General features: G+C 52.9%; 7 protein-coding genes across 7 annotated transcripts; 2 read left to right on the forward strand and 5 right to left on the reverse strand.

Moving 5' to 3' along the window:
• Positions 1-4: 4 nt before the first annotated feature.
• Positions 5-1,469, reverse strand: ASPACDRAFT_109648 (uncharacterized protein). The gene is made up of 2 exons (XM_020195411.1): positions 1,233-1,469; positions 5-1,049 (listed from the first exon to the last, which is right to left on the reverse strand). Exons 1-2 carry the CDS (start codon positions 1,389-1,391, stop codon positions 63-65), a joined length of 1,146 nt encoding a protein of 381 aa, XP_020061117.1. The 5' UTR covers positions 1,392-1,469; the 3' UTR covers positions 5-62.
• A 207-nt stretch (positions 1,470-1,676) lies between these two features.
• Positions 1,677-3,366, reverse strand: ASPACDRAFT_1851741 (uncharacterized protein). The gene has a single exon (XM_020197212.1). The coding sequence runs from the start codon at positions 2,869-2,871 to the stop codon at positions 2,158-2,160; it is 714 nt and encodes a 237-aa protein (XP_020061118.1). The 5' UTR covers positions 2,872-3,366; the 3' UTR covers positions 1,677-2,157.
• Positions 3,367-5,029: 1,663 nt separating this feature from the next.
• Positions 5,030-7,099, reverse strand: ASPACDRAFT_109655 (uncharacterized protein; the record flags this gene model as incomplete). Its single annotated transcript, XM_020195412.1, has 3 exons — positions 5,765-7,099; positions 5,282-5,672; positions 5,030-5,094 (listed from the first exon to the last, which is right to left on the reverse strand). Coding segments are annotated over exons 1-2 (1,375 nt in total), but the record flags the coding sequence as incomplete, so codon positions are not given.
• Positions 7,100-8,384: 1,285 nt separating this feature from the next.
• On the reverse strand, positions 8,385-14,261 carry ASPACDRAFT_74358 (nucleoporin). The gene is made up of 4 exons (XM_020204190.1): positions 14,126-14,261; positions 13,140-14,061; positions 9,981-13,088; positions 8,385-9,922 (listed from the first exon to the last, which is right to left on the reverse strand). The coding sequence occupies exons 1-4, from the start codon at positions 14,191-14,193 to the stop codon at positions 8,558-8,560; spliced, it is 5,463 nt and encodes a 1,820-aa protein (XP_020061120.1). The 5' UTR covers positions 14,194-14,261; the 3' UTR covers positions 8,385-8,557.
• Positions 14,262-14,580: 319 nt separating this feature from the next.
• On the forward strand, positions 14,581-17,336 carry ASPACDRAFT_109660 (bifunctional anthranilate synthase/indole-3-glycerol-phosphate synthase). Its single transcript, XM_020195413.1, has one exon. The coding sequence runs from the start codon at positions 14,743-14,745 to the stop codon at positions 17,050-17,052; it is 2,310 nt and encodes a 769-aa protein (XP_020061121.1). The 5' UTR covers positions 14,581-14,742; the 3' UTR covers positions 17,053-17,336.
• Positions 17,337-17,737: 401 nt separating this feature from the next.
• ASPACDRAFT_56219 (BRCT domain protein) lies at positions 17,738-18,979 on the forward strand (the record flags this gene model as incomplete). Its single annotated transcript, XM_020203100.1, has 5 exons — positions 17,738-17,912; positions 17,973-18,209; positions 18,273-18,338; positions 18,428-18,531; positions 18,629-18,979. The coding sequence occupies 5 exons, from the start codon at positions 17,738-17,740 to the stop codon at positions 18,977-18,979; spliced, it is 933 nt and encodes a 310-aa protein (XP_020061122.1).
• Positions 18,980-19,428: 449 nt separating this feature from the next.
• On the reverse strand, positions 19,429-20,395 carry ASPACDRAFT_56220 (snoRNA-binding rRNA-processing protein IMP4; the record flags this gene model as incomplete). The annotated part of the gene is made up of 2 exons (XM_020203101.1): positions 19,429-20,313; positions 20,390-20,395. The coding sequence occupies 2 exons, from the start codon at positions 20,393-20,395 to the stop codon at positions 19,429-19,431; spliced, it is 891 nt and encodes a 296-aa protein (XP_020061123.1).
• Between the last annotated feature and the right edge of the window lie 40 nt (positions 20,396-20,435).

Consider the following 20,435-nt stretch of genomic DNA (forward strand, 5'->3'; position numbering starts at 1 on the left):
AAAACTCCATATACCAGCTAATGCATACAAAACAGATCCACGCTAGCAAGAAGACAATTATCCTAGAACCTCAACTTGGGCCCCACATACACAATCAAAATCGCCACGATCCACAAGCCGAAAATCCAGGCGTACAGCATCATGCGCCCCCACCAGCCTTTCCCTTCGGACATCCGGCGCAGCGTGCCCATGCGCCGCTCCGCGGACTCCATGCTGGTCGTCGTGCGGTCGAGCCCGTCGACCGCGCGCGCCAGCACGGATTTCTCGGCGTCCAGCGAGGCGTGAAAGGCCTGCGAGGAGGATTTGAGCTGCGAGGCGAGTGAGAGGAGCGATGTCGTTAGGTCTTCTTGTTCGGCGCGGGAGGAGACGAGGGTTTCTTCTGTTGTTGTGGGGTTGGGATTGGAGTTGGGGTTTGTTGGTGAGGATGATGATGGGTGGGCTGGGTGTAGTGAGGTGCCGGTTGCTGTTAGGGTTGAGGAGGATTGAGGGGCGGTGGTGGCGATGTTGCGGTTGCGAAGGGTTGCGGAGGGTTGTGTGGGTGGGATTGTTGTTGTTATCGTCGTTGCTCGTGCTGGTGCTGGTGTGGTCGTTGGTGGTAATGGGGAGTCTGCCTCTGTGGCAGTCGGTGTGGGGAGCGCGGAGGAGAGGGTTGGTGGCTGTGGTTCTGCCTGTGGTTGCTGGTCTTCGACGGTGTCATTGCCCCGGTCCTCGTCGACTACTTCGTCGGTGGTGCTGCCATCTTCCGGGGTTCCAAGAAGGTCTTCCCCGTCGAGGGGTTCGGAATCCGAGTCCGAGTCTTCTTCAGTTTCTGCGCTGGGAGTTGATGCGGAGGTGCTAGTGCTGAATGCCGCTGCGGCGTGGTGTTGCTGCTTCCTACCCCGGCTTGTCTCCGCTTCGGCGGTGAGTCGGTCTAGAAAGTCCTGGAGGCGGCTGAGGACAAGGCGTTGCTGTGCGAGGTTGGTCTGGAGGGTTTGTCTGTGATCGGAAGGCTTGATCTGGGGGAGGTTGCGTTCGAGGTTCTGAAGGGTAGTGCGGGCGTAGTCTATGTTCTGGGGAGTGGGGTTGCTCAGGTCAGTGATGATGTTCGGCCGTGGAGACAAGCGGAGAGGAGGGGGGACATTGTGAATCGGATGCGGACTTGAGTCGTTGCGCATTTGATCGACCTCACAAGTTCCGAACAGTGTATCTGAGATGGGAAGATGTTCTGATCAAGTCCCGTGGGGTGCACATACCGCTCCTACTCTCTTGCGCTGGTAGTCTGATTGTCGGAGTGGCCTCAAGTCCGCCGCGGAAGAGAGCAGATTGTATTCTAACCGTGCCAACAGGCGCGACAGATTCAGGGCGGCGAGATCGTAAGAATCCGGGGAGGTATCGTACGTCGTAAGTGTCATCTTGGCCAGTTACTCGCGCTTTTCTCTTCCGATGGCTCTGCTGAAATCTGGAAATCAGGGAGTGAGTGAGCTTGGATGCCCGACGGATCTTCCATCTCGCGGTGCGGCGGAGAGCTCGGATGACTCAGCAGGGGGAGAGCTATACTGCCATGTGAGCCACACTAGTCCAGTTTGGGATGTGTAGTTATATCCAAGGGCATTGGAAGGTAGGAAAGTACTGTATGTACTAAATCCTTCCTTCATCGCAAGAAGACACTGCACTTGGCTAAAGACGCCCTGAGTCTCCATCGTTGCTACTTGTGCGAGGTCAACGCGGCTCCCGAGAGCTATACTTTGATGGGTCTGTAAGCGACTCAACTGCGAATCTCTATGTTGTACAGCTCCAGATCTGCCAAAGAGATGGGACAGCGTGCCACAAGTGCTTCTACTGCAGAAGCAGCTGACTCCTCATCGCTGTTATCTCCTTTTCTTCTACTGACCCGGATGTTCTCTTTCCAACTCTGACAAACACTTCCGATTATCATTCAGTCATCAATCATCATCAACCACAGACTAAAAACTCCTTTGACAAATCAAGAACTAAAAAAATGCCACCCAATCCTCGAGCTTGCCTTTCTGGCATGCGCTTGGAACTGGTCCCTGATGAGAACATTATCCATTTCGAAATGAGGAGGAATAACCGAAGCATGACGAAGAAGAAGGAGAAGGCCCCTCAGAAGCAAATCCAGGCAAGTAAGCGACAGAAACCACACACATTATCAAGAAATCAACTGTACTCCACCACCACCCGTTTCCAGGTCCGCACTCCCTCCTCGTCTGCATCGCGCATGTATTGGACTGCGTACTCGGATTTCCGCGTCGGTTGAGTTCCGCTAGACTCCGCAACATTGAGCGGCGGTTCCTGGCTGTGGCTTTCGGTACGCCACCCAACCGGGGATGAACCCGTCCGTGGTGGAGCGTTCGGGGCCATGCTGCCACCATTCAACCGCTCCGGAGACAAGCCACCGAGATCATTTTGACAGGTGGAGGAATTGAAAATTCTGTTCATAGCGGCGTTCCCGGGGGCTGGTTGAGCAAGCTCTTCGCTGGAATACGAGTGTTGCGACGTCCACGAGCTCCGCTCTCGAGTTAAGACCGCCGCCAGATAACCACTTGATGGCAATTGAGACGAGTGCGACAAGGGCTGCAGAACGTCGCAAGCTGAAGGGAATGAGCTAGCGTGGTGGGAGATCGGATATTGCAGGTAGGCAACGCCGTAGCCTTGGCCCACTGGACTGCTTGGTCCGTCGCCACCTCCCTTCTCTAGCGAAGATGACAGCGGATCCATTTGCCTCTCTGCTGATGCGTACCTGAGCCGTCGACGCCGGATACGCTGAAGAAGGACTAGGGCGCAAACTATGCAAGCAACAGAGTAGATGATTCCGAGCGACGCTATCTGGTTATTCTTCGGAATCGCCGTCTTAACATTCGTGCACCTCATTGCAAGGAGGCTTAGGGTTTATAGTTCCCTGTGGCGGCCAATAGGATCCCAGCTGCTCGTTAAGCTGTGGGCAAAATGAACTACACATTCAGTAAGTATTTGGACCAAACTATCATTGGGAAGGCCATGTAGCACAAGGAATGGGTGAGGTACTGTATCACGTTCGTTTCTTTTGTCGAAGTAGTTGCTTCTATACAATTCTGATGGGCGACTGCAGGGAGACAAATAAGGCCGGGCCAAGCAAAAGCGTCGCATCCAGATGCACCAGGAGAGAAGGTGAACAGATCAAAAGTACGATATGCTTGGATTTAACTCGATGCTCGCAGATATCGGACGGTCTTTATAATTGAGACTGGACCATGGCGCAACCAATATAGACGGTAACAACAGCAATAACATCCGGCCTTAGGGCAACCCATGCATGGCACGAAACACGCCTTTTTTTTAGTTATATGCCCACGGAGATATGCGGACTCCACTACAGAAAGACTAGAGACATATCTGATGGAAATGACAGTCTACTTCACTAACGCGCACTATTCGAGTGGGCTATGACAGAGGGGGGGGAGGTTAGCCCCTCCCAGTCCAGCTGTGCCATCATCAGCCACGAGAGCTTACGAACCGATCGCAACCGACGAGAATGACCTCCAACTATAGATGCACCCCGATCATAGGCCCAAGAGAGCTAGACAGGTCGGGATGAAGGTCCTGAAGCAAGGCAGGTTCAGCTGCCCAGCGGAAGCGCCACCACTCTGTGCCATCGGCTAGGAGACCCGCTAATTCTTAAAGGGAGAAAGCGGCCCAGTCAGAACGCCATAAGGCTACCTGGAGTCCTTGGAGTCCTGGACCGTGTAAGCCTCGATTCGTGCCTCGAATCTCCAGCAGAGTCTCGGAGGCGGGGAATTTGCGGAAAATCGAGCCAAGCGAACCGGACCCAACACGATGGTTGAGACTGTTCGATTCGAATTACCCCTGTCAATGGCGCCGCGAAGGACCCGGCAAAGTTACGACCAGTCAACTACTTTGGATCCATGGAGCCCTGTCTCGTGATCTTCTTATCGCCTCTTTGCTCGCCTTTCCTGCCTTTGCATGGCTTGGTCATCTAAGGGTCCTTTCATTGTGTTGTGTTGCCGTGCATCTCAGCTGCGCCTTGACTACCGATCGACTGTTGGCGTAGATCCAGTTCTAGGTCTTAGGCTAATAATTTGCGATTAAGGGTGCGTGGAACCCGGTGGAGGTCGAGACTCTTTGCACTCTGGACTAGCCCTCAGCTCGCCATTTCCCCATCCACGAGGAACTTGCCCGATTATTGATTAATTGAAATCAATCATGAGTAATCGATGTGGTTATATGACCCCTCCTCTGTGCATGCCACCGACAATTGTGTTTGTGGTGGTAAGTGCGAGGCTCCCGCGCCGCCCCAATGTGGCGGTGAATGGGTCAGCCTGCTTCTGCAGGCACTGCAGGCACGTCTTCCATGCCAGATCTAGGTAATGTCTAGTTCCTGCTGTCCGGTATAAGCTCACCCGCTACAGCCAATGACAGGTGCACTCATTCAGATGCATTCTGTCGATCGATCGGTTGTTCCTTTCTACTGGGTAGCCTTGACTGGTGCTCTTGCTTTATCTATTTTTTTTTATTTCTACTTGGGCCACAATACCCTTGATCACTTGGACAATTCATTGCTCGCCTCCCAAACCGATCGTATACCAGCTTGCATCTTGCCGCTCATGAGCAAGTTTCAATCTAGCTGCCTACTACAGCGCAAAATAATTGGGTCACGAATCAGTGATTACGTTACCGTATAGCCACGACAGGCGTTCCATATCCCCGGACAGATGAGACAAAACCATTATTGGAGATCTCTGTATTCTCCAATAGCTTCTCTGGCTAATGACCGGGCGTGGAAAACAGGCTTTCTACTGTGTTGGTAGAGGAAGCAAGAGCAGGACAAATATACAAAGACAATGGAGAGAGAGATTTATAGTCTTGCAGTCGGCTGCATCTCCCCATCAGCACGCTCACGAAGCATCTTTCGCAGGATTTTCCCTGATGGATTCTTGGGGATTGCGTCGATGAATACCACTCCTCCGGTGATTCTTTTGAACGGCGAGACCTTGTCGTCCATGAATGACAAGATGTCTCTATCGGTGGCGTTCTGTCCGGAGTTCAGCACGATATATGCTCGAGGGCGCTCATCGTCATTCCTATTCCAGAAATTGTGTAAGCAATTCGTCTTTTTGTTTTGATCTTGCTGTCAAAAGGTCGCCTCTCAACCACTTACATTGGTACACCAATGACGGCGGCATCGGCCACTGCAGGATGATCCAACAATATCGCCTCTAGCTCAGCTGGCGCGACTTGGTTTCCCTTGACTTTGATCAGTTCCTAACGCAGGAGTGGCGGTTAGCATCGCAGATAGAGAGAGGCAACAAGACATGCAGGACCGGCGTGTCCGATCGTGATCCGCCGCAGGTGGCGAGCAGGAAGACCGTCTGTCTCACTAGCTTACCTTTTTCCGGTCCACCACATGGAACAGACCTTGATCATCCACGAAGGCAATATCGCCTGTCTTCAACCATCCGTCTCCAGTCTTGGTTTCTTTGGTTACGGCGGGATTCCTCCAGTAGCCTTTCATGATATTCTGCCCACGAACCCACAGCTCACCCCGCTGACTCGGTCCCAGCTCCGTCCGGTCATCGTCAGCCATGATCTTGGCTTCACAGTTCGCATTCAGCTCACCCACCGATGCTGGGTGCGTCTTCGTCGTGGGGTCCCAGCCCAACAGTGAACATGTCGTCCTAACGGCGAGCCCGACAGGGGTGTCTGTTAGCTGGTGGTCGTTCGCCACACGTTTGCCCTGCACATCCAGCACAGCAAGACTGGAACTCACTCGGTCATTCCCCAACCTTGACGGACCGTGATCCGGCCCGGCTCCCAGAGCTTCTCAACCTGCTCGCAGACCTCCGCGCCCAAGGGCGCCGCACCACTGGCGACCCCCTCCACGCTACTCAGATCATACCTACCGCTGCGGACGGCCGGGTGCTTCGCCAACGCCACCACCACCGGGGGCACGAGGATGAGGTCCGTGATCCGGAACCTTTCCGTGTACTCGAGCATCTTCAGCATATCGAACTTGGGCATGATGTAGACGGGCACGCCGCGCCGCAGCGCCGCGGCGATGAAGATATTCTGCGCCATGGCATGGTACATGGGGAGGAAGCAGAGCCAGCGCGCGCGCGCCAGCCGCTGCACCCAGTCCGGGTACAGGTAGAAGAGGAAGTTATACTGCAGCAGATTGGCGACGTAGTTCTTGTGCGTGATCTCGACCCCCTTGGGTCGACCGGTCGTGCCGCTCGAGTAATTCAGCGCCAGCGTCTGCGCCTCCGCCGCGCCGGGGGTCATCAGATCGTCCCACGCCCACCGACTCCCTTCCTCGACGGAGGCGATCAACTCGCCCCAGTAGCGATAACCCTGCCTCTCGTCCAGCTTGCTCTGCAGATCATCGTTGTCTTCAAAGACCGCACTATCAAACACAAACACCCGATCCAACCCCAACCCCGCTCCCCGGGCAGCTTCCACCCCGGTCTCCAGACTGCCCCGCGCACAGATCAGAAACGTCGCCCCGGAGTCCCGCAGCTGATACTCCAGCTCCCGCGCCACAAAGGTGGGGTTCGCTCCCGTGAAGATGCCGCCCGCCATGATGATTCCCATGAACACGACGGGGAAGAACAGATCGTTCCCCGAGAACAGGAGCACGCGGTCCCCGCGCCGCAGGCCGGCGGTCCGGAGCCCCGCGGCGAGCCGTTGGCTCCAGAGGCGGAACGAGTGCTCCGTGAAGTAGTGGGTGTCCGGGCGGGCGGCGTCGAGGAAACATCGGTGGGTGTGGGAGAGCGGGTGGGTTGAGGAGGTGAAGAGGAGGGTGGCGAGGTGGCAGCTGGGGATGTCGATGGACCAGCGGGATTGGAAGGGCATTTTTGTTGAGGTAAAGGGTGCAGTGGGCAAGTGAGGTGAGAAAGAAGAGGGTGGTGGAAGTTATTGCATCCCAGTGGCTGGCATGCACTTGATAGGATAGGATAAGATGCTTGCTGGGGTTTGGGGGTATATCGGTGTAATGTATACAACGAAAGCTTTATAGAATATCGTACGTAGTCAAGACAAGACCGCTGGATACAGCAGTCGCAGATGTACAGTACAGTGCTTGCAATCAAGAAACCTCACATCCACAAAAAACAAAGAGAACTACGAGTCATGCAGAAGGGATGGGATACTATGGAACGATATAAATACGTCAATCGACTCAGTCCAGTCCAGTCCATCATCCAACCCAAATCAATTCCCAGTTTCGATCAGTCAATCAGTCAATCAGTCAATCAATCAATTCGCCAGCTAGTCCAAAAAATCTCCACGCAGAAGGGAAGAGAGGGAAGAGGGGAGGGGAAGCACAGGCCCAACACCGCGGGCGGCGGCGGCGGCGGCGGCCCATTCATCCATCCATCCATCCATCCATCGTGCATGCATAGTTATGATCCGCTGGTCGTTTTCTCCTCTCCTCCTCCATTACCCATTTAGTTAGTTGGCTTTGGCGTGTTTATCCATGCTGCTAATGCCACTTATACGAGCACAACCAGCTAGCAGGGGACGACGTCCTTATGCAGCGGTGAGTATGTATAAGATAGATCACTGCACACTACTCCGTACCTAAACTAACAACGAATCCAATACTCCAGTAGGAAACCGGCAGGGGGGTTTCCCGGCCCCAATCGACATGCAGACACGCAACCCCCCCCCCTCGTAGCCCATCACACCGGGATTAACCCAGCTTAGGTTCTGGCTGATTGGAGAACTGGATAATAGGTTAAATCCCGGGGTTTGGGGGAAAAGGGAAAAGAGGCAGTTGCTGCGGATGGATTGATTGGATGTCATAGATTTCGGCTCGGCTTTTCCGCTTTCCCTGTCGCTCTCTCTCTCTCGTTTACTAGATAGGTAGGTTGATGGTGTTGACACACACACACATACACATACACACACACACCTCTTTCTCCCCGCATTCTGGCTCGGGTGGTCGGTTACCTTCCTTGGCTTGGAGGGGGCCGAGGTTCTTTCTTTTTTGGGGTTTGGGTGGATTGATGGGGTGGTTGTTGATTGATTGGTTTGATGGGAGGGGATGGAGAGGGATTAGAGTGGGGGAGTGGTTGCGGGGGATCGGCATCAGATGGAGATGGGGACAATCGATCATGGACTGGACTGCTCCCTACTCCGTACAGAGTGCCACTATCTGGCACAGTGGGACTTGGGGAAAGCAAACATTCATTCATGCTTGGATTATTGTGTCTGGGTAGAGTAGGGTGGGTGGTTTGCGAAGGGAAAGAAAGGTACTACGAACTTACAGGCCACTCTTGACCTGTCAACCACTGAGTACCTAGGTAAACTACTACCTTGCCACAGTACTGTACTGTACATATCTGATCCGAATACTACCTGGAAAGACAATAGCAGACCCCCTATGCAATAGATTTCTCCCTAAACAAAAAAGTACCCCCTTGAATTCGCTTCACCAGATGGAAAATAATAAAAGGTCATAAGTACGACATATAGAACAGTCCTCCTCCCACGGAAGAGAAAGCAAAGATCTTGGTCTGGTTTGGAATTCTAAACAAACGCCATTCTTCAGGGAAAAAATAGCTCACGCCTCATCCCCACCAAGGCATACCAACGTTGCCTTCAGCTCACTCGTGATCTTCTCCTCCAGCCGGTTCTCGGCCCCCGAGGCAGCATCGACCGGTTTCTGACGCGCCAGCTCCAGCTCCTTGTCACTGGTGGCCACGATCCGCGCCCGGAGGCTCTGCTTGCGCTCGAGCAGCTCCTCGATGTCCTCCTTGACCTGTGCCTTGTCCCATTTCAGTTCCTGGATCGCCTGAGCGTCCACGCCGATGCTGGCGCCGGCTGCACGAAACCGGGTCAGGATGAACGAAATCAGCGCGAGGGAGTACGCTTCCGAGACCATGCTGAGAGTGAGTCGCCGGGTGGAAGCGACCCCGGAAGCGCTGACCGCGCGGGTTGCGGCGAATGATTCGGCCGAGCGGGTCAATTGGCCTTCGAACTGGTTGAGGAACCCGGCCACTTCCGGCGCCGTGCGCATCACATGGTAGAGGAGGTTCAGGCACAGGGGAAGGATGCCACCGGTCCAGATGGAATAGAGTCGGGGCACTGGGTCGAATGGGCCGAATCCCTTGCTCTGGCGCATGAAGGTCGAGAGTCGGCTCGTGGAGATCCGTGCGAGGACCGTCTCAACGGCTAGATGCTCGGCTAGCATGGGGATGGTGGACAGCTTGACCAGCAAGGACATGCTCAGCTCGCCGTACACAGGGTCGCCAGCCACAGTCCGCTGATCAGCCCATGAGAACAACGATGTTGCAAGTCGTGCTGTGTCGTTATCGGCAATGTGGTAGACGATGTGTTCAAACGAGCGATCGACGTTCTTGACCTGCAAGGCACTCTGCAAAATCGCGGTGAGGAGCGCAAAGTCCTTGGGCGTACATTTTTCGGGTTGCTCGTGGAGATAAGTCACTAAGGACTTGAAGCCTTGCGCAACAACAACCTTGACAACTTCAACCACGACTCCCAGGTCAGAGGAGACTTCCGCCTTCTTGGTCAGAGTTTCCGGTGCGGCCCGAGCAGGGGTATCGAGGTGGAACTGCAGTGCAAGGAAGAGGACGTTCAACAGTAAGCGGTAATACTCCGTGTCGTCATTGATAATAGCTTCTTCGTAAGAAGTACGGCGAGATCGCAATGCATCCCATACGACCTTGAGAAGACCGAACACCTCGGCTCCCTTGGCGCCAACGGTAACCAGGCGTTGAAGCAGGGCCTGGGCAAACTCCGCTCGTGTTTGCTGTATGCGTTCGAAGATGGCCTCCTGAGGAACGCCTCTCGTGTTGGCTTCCAGGCAGCTCTGTACGACCAGGGCCATCGACTTCTGAACTTCGCGATCCGCCATAAAGTCCTCGCAATGCTCGATGGCAAAGAACTTCCAGCTGTAGAGAAGACTCTGCAAAGATTTCCGATTAGCAAACTTTCTTCCTTCATGAAATGCGAGGAGCACAAACCACTTGCGCCTCAACTAATGACAAGTTGAGGTTGGCGCGCTGGAACTCTTCGGCAAACCCTTGGTTTCGAGTCCCTGTCCAGGCAAAGTCGTATGAGAGAAGCTTCTGGCCTAAATCGACATCATAGAAGTAAGCTGGTCCCAGAGACCGGGTTTGCAGCGGGGACCTCTTGAAGTCGGCAAGTTTGCACCCAGGGTATCTCATTTCGAAGTTCTTCTTGAGATTCGCATGTAGTGAGACGTTGTACGCAGATACGTCCACCGCATCTTTGGAGAACCAAGATACAAGGGGAATCATGGTCTTGTAGAAGCCCTTATCCTGCATGTCCTTCGCCGCATGCAGATAGACGCCGCAGAGATCCGCGACCACGGCCGCTATCTGAGTAGCGAAAACCTGGTCGGTCGCTGACAGAGACGAGATCTTCAGCTTTGAGACATAGTTAACAATGCTGGTAAAGAATTGTGGGTGTTTCTTGAGCTCGGGTGTCGCCCATGGCCAATTCTCCTGCGCATGCGAAACAAAAGCCAGTAGCGAAAGTGCTAATCGAAGGTCAGTCTGCTCTATCCTCGCAAGAGTGTCAAGAGCGATCTGCAAGAAAGGAGCTCCTCTCATAGCAACCTCCTTCTGCTTGTCATCCTTCTTCAGCGATTGGCGCGGCGACGTCCCCGTTAGTATGTAAACAGCAAGCCATGGTTGACGCTTGCTTATGATGGTGGACAGGAATTGCCAGATTGCCAGTCGGAGGCGCTGGTCATTGAGAGGTTTATCGAATTGGGATATAATGTCGAGAAAGAGGCAGGCTGACTCGGGACCAAGGTGACCGACCAGGGATGGTGGTTCCTTCGCGGGATCCGAAGCGGCGCCCGATATGAGGATCTCTAAGATTGAGATAATTGGGAACCGATATGCGTCATCCAAAGCATACAACTTCACCAGAGCAGGGGTAGCCTTGAAAAGCTGCTCTTCGAGAAGCGACGGGGGAAGATTCAGGCACCGTGCTGCTTGCAACAGCCTGAGGGAAAGATCTAATGTCGCTAGCACCTGCTTCTGAACGAGCGCCAAGTAACGAAGGTGTAGAGTAGAAGGAGCCTGTAACCCATCGAGAATCAGGCGTAAAATGCAGTTGAACGGCAGCTCAGCAGTCGCCTCGGGACGCATCACCTCCAGCAAGAATGTTGCGGAGGATGAGAAGACACCAGTAGCCTTCAAGTCCAGTTTTTCATCCTCGTTTGTTCCGTATGCGTAATAAAGGATACGTTCAAATGTCCTGGCAAGCGAGGTGTTTACCGCAAACCTTTGCTCGATCGCATTGAATCTCCAGTTTCCATTACTGTTGTAGGCGTCGACCATTGTCCGCACAAAGTTAAGTAGAATGCCGCGCATCATATGTGAAGGAACGCCCGCGGTCCAGTTTGCAGCATTCATTGTCTTTCCGTTGACGCCATTGGGATTCCGTCTCAAGACGGCGCGAGAGGCTGCATCGTCGACAACAGCATCAAACAACCGTACACAGCCCAACAGGAAAGGGTAGTTTCCCGTTGTTACCTCCGCAGCAGATATGATGGTCGTCATAACGCCACCTTTTCCGTCGGTGCCCAGTAAGCCACTACGGGAGAGGAATGGCCAGACTCTGCCTGGGAGAACCTCTAACAGGGCATGAATAAACCGTAAACAGGCAATCGTGCTCTCAAGTACAGTATCCAAGCCTGTTCTTGAGCCAACAAGTGGAAGGTTCCGTTCGAAAATCTCAAATATCAAGGATATGATATCGCCCTGGTGAGAAAGACCATCACTCGCCAGTTCTAGGATTCGCTTGGCGCCAGATCTATCTCCATCCTGTGCCTGCGCATCCTTAGCAGCTACCATGAGGTCGGCAAGAAGTCCGATGGAATCCGCAACAGAATCGTCCCCATAGCCTGCTGCGAAACCACCTTGCTCATTCCATTCTTCCAACCAGCTTCCGAGATAGCTCAAACAGGAGTAGTCGTGATGCCACGCGATGACTGCAGGCCTCGACTCAGAGATGACCTGACCAACTGCCGTTGATGGGATCTGGGAAGAGGCGGTGACAACCAATGCATTGCCCATATCACGGCTGCCGATCCACCTCCGAGGAGTGGACGAAACCATCGGCAACGGCTCGACGAGTGTGACAAAGTTCGCGTTTTCATCCTCTCTCACTGTTTGATAACCGTGGAAACCATCAGGCACGGCTTGAGTAAATGACCCCATGTTCTCCAGCTCCGCGACAATCAAGGGAAGGCCTTCCTCGTCGACCAGATCTTTGCTCACAAGAGCACGGCACAACTTCAGGAAAGGTACTGTTTCATATGGGAATCGCGAGCGTGCGAGCCGGAAGATTTTGTCCATCAAACGATCCTCCTTGACGAACCGCAGCCGTGGATCTGTGGAGAGAGGCGGTTGTGAGTCTGAAAGCCACTGAGGGTCTGCTGCAGGCCCATCAAGGATCGCCAGGACGGCTTCGAGGATCTCCGGAGAATAGTCCAAGAAGACCACTGCAGCCCCAAGAAAGTCTAGCAACACCACTCTGATCCAATTGCCTGTTAGTTGATCATCGACCGCGGATGTCAACCCGACTTTAGTCGCCAATGCGACGATCGTGTCAAAGACAACTTCCTTCATGACATCTGAGGTCAAAGCATTAATGGAATCATCGATAGTGAAGTTCAATGTCCGTGCGCGATCAAGTAAATCCTCGTACAGAGAAGACTCGGATGACCGGCCGACATTTGAGTCGGGTGTATTGGACTGAAAGGAATCAACCGCACTATGGAATTGCTCTAGCTCGCGGGTCTCCCTGTCTTCAAAGGCGAGTTCTCGCATGGTGTGTAAAATCATGCCCCACGCGAATGCGGCCGGGTTAGCAGTCTTACATTCAATTCCTTCAGAGAGGAACATTTCATGGATTTGGCCGAGCTCCTCCTTGCCCAAGAAATAAGGAGTTTTAGACGATTCAAGGTTCTTGCCCTTCGTAAACGTCCTGTTCATGAGTGAAGGAATCGACAACTGGAGCTTAAGAAGTGCTATAGTGGTTAGAGAGACGAAACCCTGAAGAGGCACCAACACTTCCAGGGGATCCTGGCATGGCTTCAACTAGTCAGTGTATGTCTGATTTCTGAGGCGCACAAAGAAACTCACAATGACAAGGGGCTCTAAAAAGCTATACTCAACCATCAGCTTGAGCCAAGAGAGCACGAGCTTGGCGGATGGAATCTCCGTGGAGGCCTGGAGTTGGTAAAATAATATCTGCACGATATGAAGGATTTCCTCGACGAGAGTCGTCGTCCGCAAATCTTCCACTTGCTGGCTACTCTCCGTGACGCTCAGCCACCCGCCATCTTCCGCCAGAGACGTCAGTCGACTGCGAACAGCATCAATACAGCTTTCACTAAATGCGTGCCAATTTCCTCCTTTGAATTTGTCTTCGAAAATGTTGGCGCCTAAACGGCACAAATCGCTTTGCTGGGTGATACCAACTTCGACTTTGCTGAGATGGAAAAAGCCTAGAAGTTTGCGGGATGTCTTGATAACGTGGCTTCGTTCGGCGAGATAGAGACTACGCAGCCGCAAGCGCCTGCTTTTCTCGGAAAGAAAGTCGGCAGAATCATCATTCGTCAGGATCTTGCGATTGAGAATTTCCGCCAGAGCAGGACCTGCGAGGGACGCGCGCAGATTATCGGCCCCTGTTGCACTTTGTAAACTTGTTGTTTCCTCTCCGGCGAAGCGAGTCAAGAGGCGTGTAGCAGGTCGGTGTTGCCATTCCAACACGGTGATCCGAAGCGCGCTGATTTCGTCGATCCCCGCTTTCTCACTGAGCCAGAGAGCGTCCGCTTTGATCTCCTTAAGGTCGTACGACGACTGCGCATTAGTCTCGGCATGGATGGCTGCTGTTTTAGATTCAAAGTCCGTCTTAGATTTCGGCGATGGAGAAGGGAACCCGTTCAAGCAATTCGAGAGGATCTGGACGCTGTCGGGATGCGATAGAAAGGCATGTAATTGCTCCGCATCGTCATCTATGCTGGCGTGATTGCATGTGTATAGGAAAGCTTGCTTCCAGGACCTAAGCGCAAACAGGATTAGTATCTGCTGTCATGTCAGATGTGTTCAATGTTGAAGGCGCGTACAGAAGCTGAACGTCCCCGGAGAAGCACTTGTCCAGGGACGGGAAGAAGGCTTCCGGGAGGGGAGCCATTGGCGGGACAACTATATCATTATAGGATTCAAACAAGCAATGGAAAGAAAAGACGCCGTCCGACCGAGTCAAAGGAGAAAGACACGGTGATGGACAGAGCAACGGGGAGGGACAAACACAGAGCTCAACAGCTCACGGCGGGAATCTCCAGAATATTCAACCCGAACGGAGTCTAGCCTGCAAGGTCAACAATGATTGCCTATCTGGGCCTAGCGTAGGGCGGTGAGAGGGATTTTTGCAACAACTGATTTGGTTTTGCATGGTTTGAATACACTAATCCCAAACAGGACGAGCAGCCCGATCCACCCATTCCCGCTGGCGGCGGCGGCGGCGGCATTTGTTGGACTGAGTCAATGGAGGGGATGTGCGATTGCTTGCGGTCACACAACAACTCACTTCTGTCGCAACACTGCTCGGAGGGTTTCGTCAACTCTGGGAGGTGAGTTGGTCCTAGATCTCTCTCTGTTCTTTCTTCCTCTGTGTTGTCTTCATTTGATCTTTCATTCATTCTAATCTATCTTTCACTCTCTCAATCCAGATATAGCTAACATGGCGAGCTTCGGTCTCGTTGATCATTCCCCCCACCATCCTACCCAGGCTGCCCAACTCAACAGCGCCTCAAATGTCATTCTCATCGATAACTATGACTCCTTCACTTGGAATGTCTATCAGTACCTGGTTCTTGAGGGTGCGACAGTGAATGTCTACCGTAACGATCAAATCACTATCGAGGAACTTATCGCCAAAAACCCGACGCAGCTCGTGATCAGCCCGGGTCCTGGCCACCCCGAGACCGATGCCGGTATAAGTATTGCTGCAATCAAGCACTTCGGCGGCAAGATCCCCATCTTCGGAGTGTGCATGGGCCAGCAATGTATGATCACTTGCTTCGGAGGAAAGGTTGACGTTACTGGCGAGATTTTGCATGGCAAGACATCTCCTCTGAAGCACGATGGCAAAGGCTGCTACGAAGGGTTGCCTGCTAAGCTCGATGTCACCCGGTACCACTCTCTGGCTGGAACTCATTCGACTGTTCCCGACTGCCTGGAGGTCTCCTCTTACGTGCATCTGGCCAACGACAATACCAACGACAAGACCATCATCATGGGCGTGCGACACAAGCAATTCGCTATCGAGGGTGTTCAGTTCCACCCTGAAAGTATTCTCACGGAGAATGGACGGACTATGTTCAGAAATTTCCTGAAGCTTACGGCAGGCACCTGGGAAGGAAATGGGAAGCACTTCAACGAGCACAAGACCGTGGTTTCCTCTGCGCCTTCGGCTGCCGCCCCAAAGACCGATAAGAAGAAGTCTATCCTTGACAAGATCTACGACCACCGCAAAGCTGCCGTGGCTGTGCAGAAGACTATCCCTTCGCAGCGGCCAACAGACTTGCAAGCCGCTTACGACCTCAACCTTGCCCCCCCTCAGGTCTCCTTCCCCGACCGCCTCAGGAAATCCCCTTATCATCTGTCCCTCATGGCCGAGATCAAGCGGGCTTCTCCTTCCAAAGGCATGATTGCTGAGCATGCATGTGCGCCAGCCCAGGCTCGGCAATATGCGAAGGCTGGAGCCAGTGTTATCTCCGTCCTGACTGAACCAGAATGGTTCAAGGGCAGCATTGATGACCTGCGCGCTGTTCGTCAAAGCCTCGAAGGCTTCACCAACAGACCTGCCATCCTTCGTAAAGAATTTGTCTTTGACGAATACCAGATTTTGGAAGCGCGGTTGGCTGGTGCCGATACAGTGCTGCTCATTGTGAAGATGCTCAGTACCGAGCTTCTCACAAGGCTGTATAAATATTCCCGCAGTCTCGGAATGGAACCACTTGTTGAAGTCAACAACCCAGAGGAGATGAAGATCGCAGTGGATTTGGGAGCGCAGGTCATTGGTGTCAACAACCGTGACCTGACTAGCTTCGAGGTCGATCTCGGAACCACAAGCCGACTGATGGACCAAGTTCCTTCCAGTACCATTGTTTGCGCGCTGAGTGGCATTTCTGGGCCTAAGGATGTGGAAGCTTACAAGAAAGACGGCGTCAAAGCGATCCTGGTCGGTGAGGCTTTGATGCGGGCGGCGGACACGTCTGCATTTGTTGCAGAATTGCTCGGTGGCAGTGATAAGAGTGTTGAGACTAGGATCCAGAGCTCTCCACTTGTGAAGATCTGTGGCACGCGATCTGAGGAAGCGGCAAAGGCCGCCATTGAGGCTGGCGCCGATTTAATCGGCATTATTATGGTACAAGGAAGGAAACGACTTGTTCCGGATGACGTTGCATTGCGGATCTCACAGGTTGTCAAGACCACACCTAAGCCCGCCAGCCAGTCCAGCCAATCACCTGACGCAGCAGCTGTGGACTACTTTGATCACTCTGCATCGATTTTGCGTCATCCCAATCGGGCTCTGCTCGTGGGTGTATTCCAAAACCAGCCATTAGAGTACATCTTGTCTCAGCAACAGAAGCTCGAACTTGATGTCGTTCAATTGCACGGCTCTGAGCCGCTCGAGTGGGCTAGGTCGATTCCCGTCCCTGTCATTCGCAAATTTGGTCTCGACGAGCCCGCAATTGCCCGGAGATCTTACCACACGTTGCCCCTACTAGACTCTGGAGCTGGTGGATCTGGTGAGCTCTTGGATCAATTACGTGTCGAGCGAGTTTTGGAGAGTGACAGCGGCCTACGTGTCATTCTTGCTGGAGGTCTGGATCCTACAAATGTCGTTGAGACGATCCAAAGGCTCGGCAAGTCCAGCGCTAAGGTGGTGGGCGTGGACGTCAGCTCTGGCGTCGAGTCCGACGGCGCACAGGATCTGGAAAAGATCCGCGCCTTTGTGAAGGCTGTCAAGAGCCTTCATGCATGATCTGGCGTCTGGCTTTTACAATACGTTTATACTATGAGTTAACCAATTGGTCAACATCAATCTCATTCTTATTTCCGGGTCATTTCAATTCGTATACTCTAAGGAATATAACACCAGCGGTGTTCTGGTTATGATTAAATATACTCACATAGCTGTCACCTCATAAGAATTTATTGTTAAATTGACTATTCACCTTTTGTCACTGTCTTTCTATTACATGGAATCTATTACATGGAATGGAAAAGGGCAACCTTTGACTTGGGTTGAATATACGTGCTTACCCCTACTCTATATCCATGTCAATAGATTATTCATCTTCTTCACATGCATACATCACCATTTTGTGAGGTTTGTCTCAATCTTCGGGTTCTGACAATATTCTCTCGGGCCTTAGCCACCTCGTAATTGTCTGATGGTCGAACTTAGGGCCAACCATACCCAGGTCTCTACTCATGTACTCTTGATTTATCTCTACCTCCCACTTCAATATCCTACTCATTGATCTCCTGGTTTGCATCTCTTCTTCCTCTTCTTTCTCCTCCTCCACTTATACTTCTCTGCTTCCAATCACCAGAGAGCCAAAACAACTTCACTTGGCTATCTCCTTCATGTCCCTGCCTCGAATGCACTGAACCCTCCCGTCCTAACTCCTTCCACCCACTCCATGAAAAGATTGCCAGTAGTAATGAGCAAGGCATTCCAAAAGATCCACGCCAGCTCGGCGGGCAAATTCCCCAAAGACGGCGACAAAATCCCGCAATGGATCCGCGCCAACGGAGGCGAATACCATTCGACCATCACCCCGCAAGTAACTCATCTCATCACGACCCTCGAGGCATATAAGAAAAACATCGCGTCAGGTAAAGTGCACCTCTTGCCCCTAGCACTTAACGCAACTGCTGTCTCTAATGTTTGACCAGTCCGCGAGGCCAAGGCGCTGAAAAACATCAAGATCGTCACCTTCGACTGGCTGGAAGATTCCTTGCTCGCCAGGGACAAGAAGCCAAAACGGGTGAATGAATACCTCCTGGAAACGATTGTAAAGGATGAGGAGAAACGGAAGAAGAAACCAGCTCGAGAGGCGTCTCGGACCACAAAGTCGGTGGACGCTGCAGCGGCCACAACGCGGAAGGCTGGTGCCGCGAAGAAACCCGCAGGTATGCCCTCATCTTTCCCCTCGCGAGTCGTCATCTTGTTCCAAGCCACTAATGGTGAGATAGGAAGGATCAAGAATCCAGACCCTTTCGGAAAGGCGACTGCAAAATTCAAGGCTGGAACCGCTGCGGGTAGGTGGAATATATATATCATCAGGTGATGGTAGACGGATGTCATGGTGGAAGCCTATTAGGGTACTAACGCTAGACTGGACTCACAGCTAAGTATTGCATTTACGTGGGCGAAACAACAGGGATTAAGTATGATATCCCTCTGGTGCGGTTAATGGCCTGTAGAAGGTCGAGAGAGAAGATCCGCCTCAAGGTCAGTCGGTCTATCTACGAGTCTTCAGTTATTCTGTCGAACAAGGAGATTCGCGAGCAAAGGAGAAGCTGAGTATGTGTTACCCTACCTGCTTTAGGTATACGAATCCAAGGCAGAGCCACACGTTTACGCTACGCGCATGGAATACAGTCGCACCGGAGCAGCTTGTGCCCAGATGTTGACACCTCTGGGAACTAGTTTGAAGATAGCTATGGATGCATTCGAGGCAAAGTTCATGAGTAAGACCGGAGTAGCCTGGGCTGATCGGTCGAATGGGGTTGCGCCTCCTCCGAAGATGGACAAGGAAGGCAATCCGCTGCCTGCGGATAAGGGGTGGTATTTCTTTGAAGACGGCCAGAGCATATTATCCCAGTACCTTCATTCTCATACTGCTGTCGAAGACCAGGGGCATGAAGTCGAAACAACAGGTGGGGCCAGCTTGGTTTGAAAGAAGCAAGGCATTGCTCTGGGCGCTGGAAATCGAGCAGAAGTTAATGGTTGCAGGCATTGACTATAGTCTGAATACCACTGGTGGGCTTACTCCCGGCTTGGTCAACTCAGTTCTAGGTGGTGCTAGATGCAATGGGGAGAAGCGGTGCGCTGGGCTTTGGTTGCAGAATAGGTGATCATATTGCAATTTGCCCTAAGAAAGGCACCCAGTAGTTATATATGCTGCCGAATCAGTGAGCGCCTCACCGAATTAATACACTGGGCAAAAAAATGATGATGAAGATGATTTATGTTCTTTCAGATGGGTATACAAATAGCGACCTAAAATGCCAACGGTGCGAACATACGACCAGGAAGCTCCTTCTAACACCTCTTTGCGCCAAATCAAACTTTTCCTGTAGCCTTTCGTGCTTGACAGCGAAAATGCTAGCTGACCGATCCTCATGCTCACAGATAATCCTTCTTCTTGCTTGTCCTCGTGTATTGCGTGAGGGCCCATTCCACATCACCGCTAGATCCCTTCTCCAGGGAGCCTCCACGGATCTCGAACAGCCTCATGGTCATACGAGGGCCAACTTCCGCCAGCTCCACATCCCGATATCCGGTCTTGACGAAGACGTGGTGTCGCACCTCGATACTGTCCTCCTTGTTCACGAAGCTGACGACCCGATTGCCAACCTTGCCATCCTCGCGGGGCGGGAACAGATGCTTCAGGATTTGCACCACACGGAGGCCCAGCTTGGTTGTGAACCCCTCGAAGACGAGATGGGGGTAGCTCTCGGAGACGGTTCCGCGAGCCGCGTCGGGGATATCGGCACGGAGAACGACATTGTGAAGGGAGAAGCTGGCCGTGGGGCCGTGTGGCAGGTGGGAAATGGTCATCGCCGTAGGCGTACCACGATGTTCGTGCAGGAGGATCATGTCGGTCAGCGCTGCGGCGGTCGCGCTCGAGACGAGATCGGGCAGGACGAGATTACCACGGTTCAGACGGATCGCGGTGGGCAGAAGCAGACGGATTTCTTTGGCGAAGGTACCGAGGCGGACAGAGGGGCTGCGAGAAGTTGTGACAATAGGGCGAGGGTCGGCGATACCCGAGGTGAGCGCATATTCGTCGTCCAAGTCCACCTTATCGGCGTCCTTGTCTGCACTGTCTAGCGATTCATCGTACTTAAAGTCTTCGCGCAGGGATTTGTCATTGGCGATAGAGGGATCGAGGGGTTTGCCGGAGGCCAGCGACGCCTTCAGTTGAGCTCGCTTTTCGGCGATAGAGGCATCGCGGAGGGTTAGAGCTCTCCGGTAGAGATAGTCTCGTCGCTCACGGGTTTGACGGCGCTAGAGGTGATGTATGTCAGTATGCTAGATATGAATCGCAAGTAACTCAGCATCTCGAGAAAGAGCACAAACGTACCAACATCTTGAGTGTCCAGCCTGTATTTGGGTTCTGATACAAGATC

This window comes from Aspergillus aculeatus (genome assembly GCF_001890905.1).
Source record: "Aspergillus aculeatus ATCC 16872 unplaced genomic scaffold ASPACscaffold_1, whole genome shotgun sequence".
Classification (NCBI taxonomy): domain Eukaryota; kingdom Fungi; phylum Ascomycota; class Eurotiomycetes; order Eurotiales; family Aspergillaceae; genus Aspergillus; species Aspergillus aculeatus.

Coding starts and splice junctions, on each gene's coding strand:
- ASPACDRAFT_109648 (XM_020195411.1), bottom strand. CDS start 1,391: ATGACACTTACGACGTACGATACCTCCCCGGATTCTTACGATCTCGCC. Junction 1,050..1,232: donor AGCGCAAGAGAGTAGGAGCG/GTATGTGCACCC, acceptor CCCACTCCCCAG/AACATAGACTACGCCCGCAC.
- ASPACDRAFT_1851741 (XM_020197212.1), bottom strand. CDS start 2,871: ATGAGGTGCACGAATGTTAAGACGGCGATTCCGAAGAATAACCAGATA.
- ASPACDRAFT_74358 (XM_020204190.1), bottom strand. CDS start 14,193: ATGGCTCCCCTCCCGGAAGCCTTCTTCCCGTCCCTGGACAAGTGCTTC. Junction 14,062..14,125: donor TCCGGGGACGTTCAGCTTCT/GTACGCGCCTTC, acceptor GTTTGCGCTTAG/GTCCTGGAAGCAAGCTTTCC. Junction 13,089..13,139: donor TTTTAGAGCCCCTTGTCATT/GTGAGTTTCTTT, acceptor GACTAGTTGAAG/CCATGCCAGGATCCCCTGGA.
- ASPACDRAFT_109660 (XM_020195413.1), top strand. CDS start 14,743: ATGGCGAGCTTCGGTCTCGTTGATCATTCCCCCCACCATCCTACCCAG.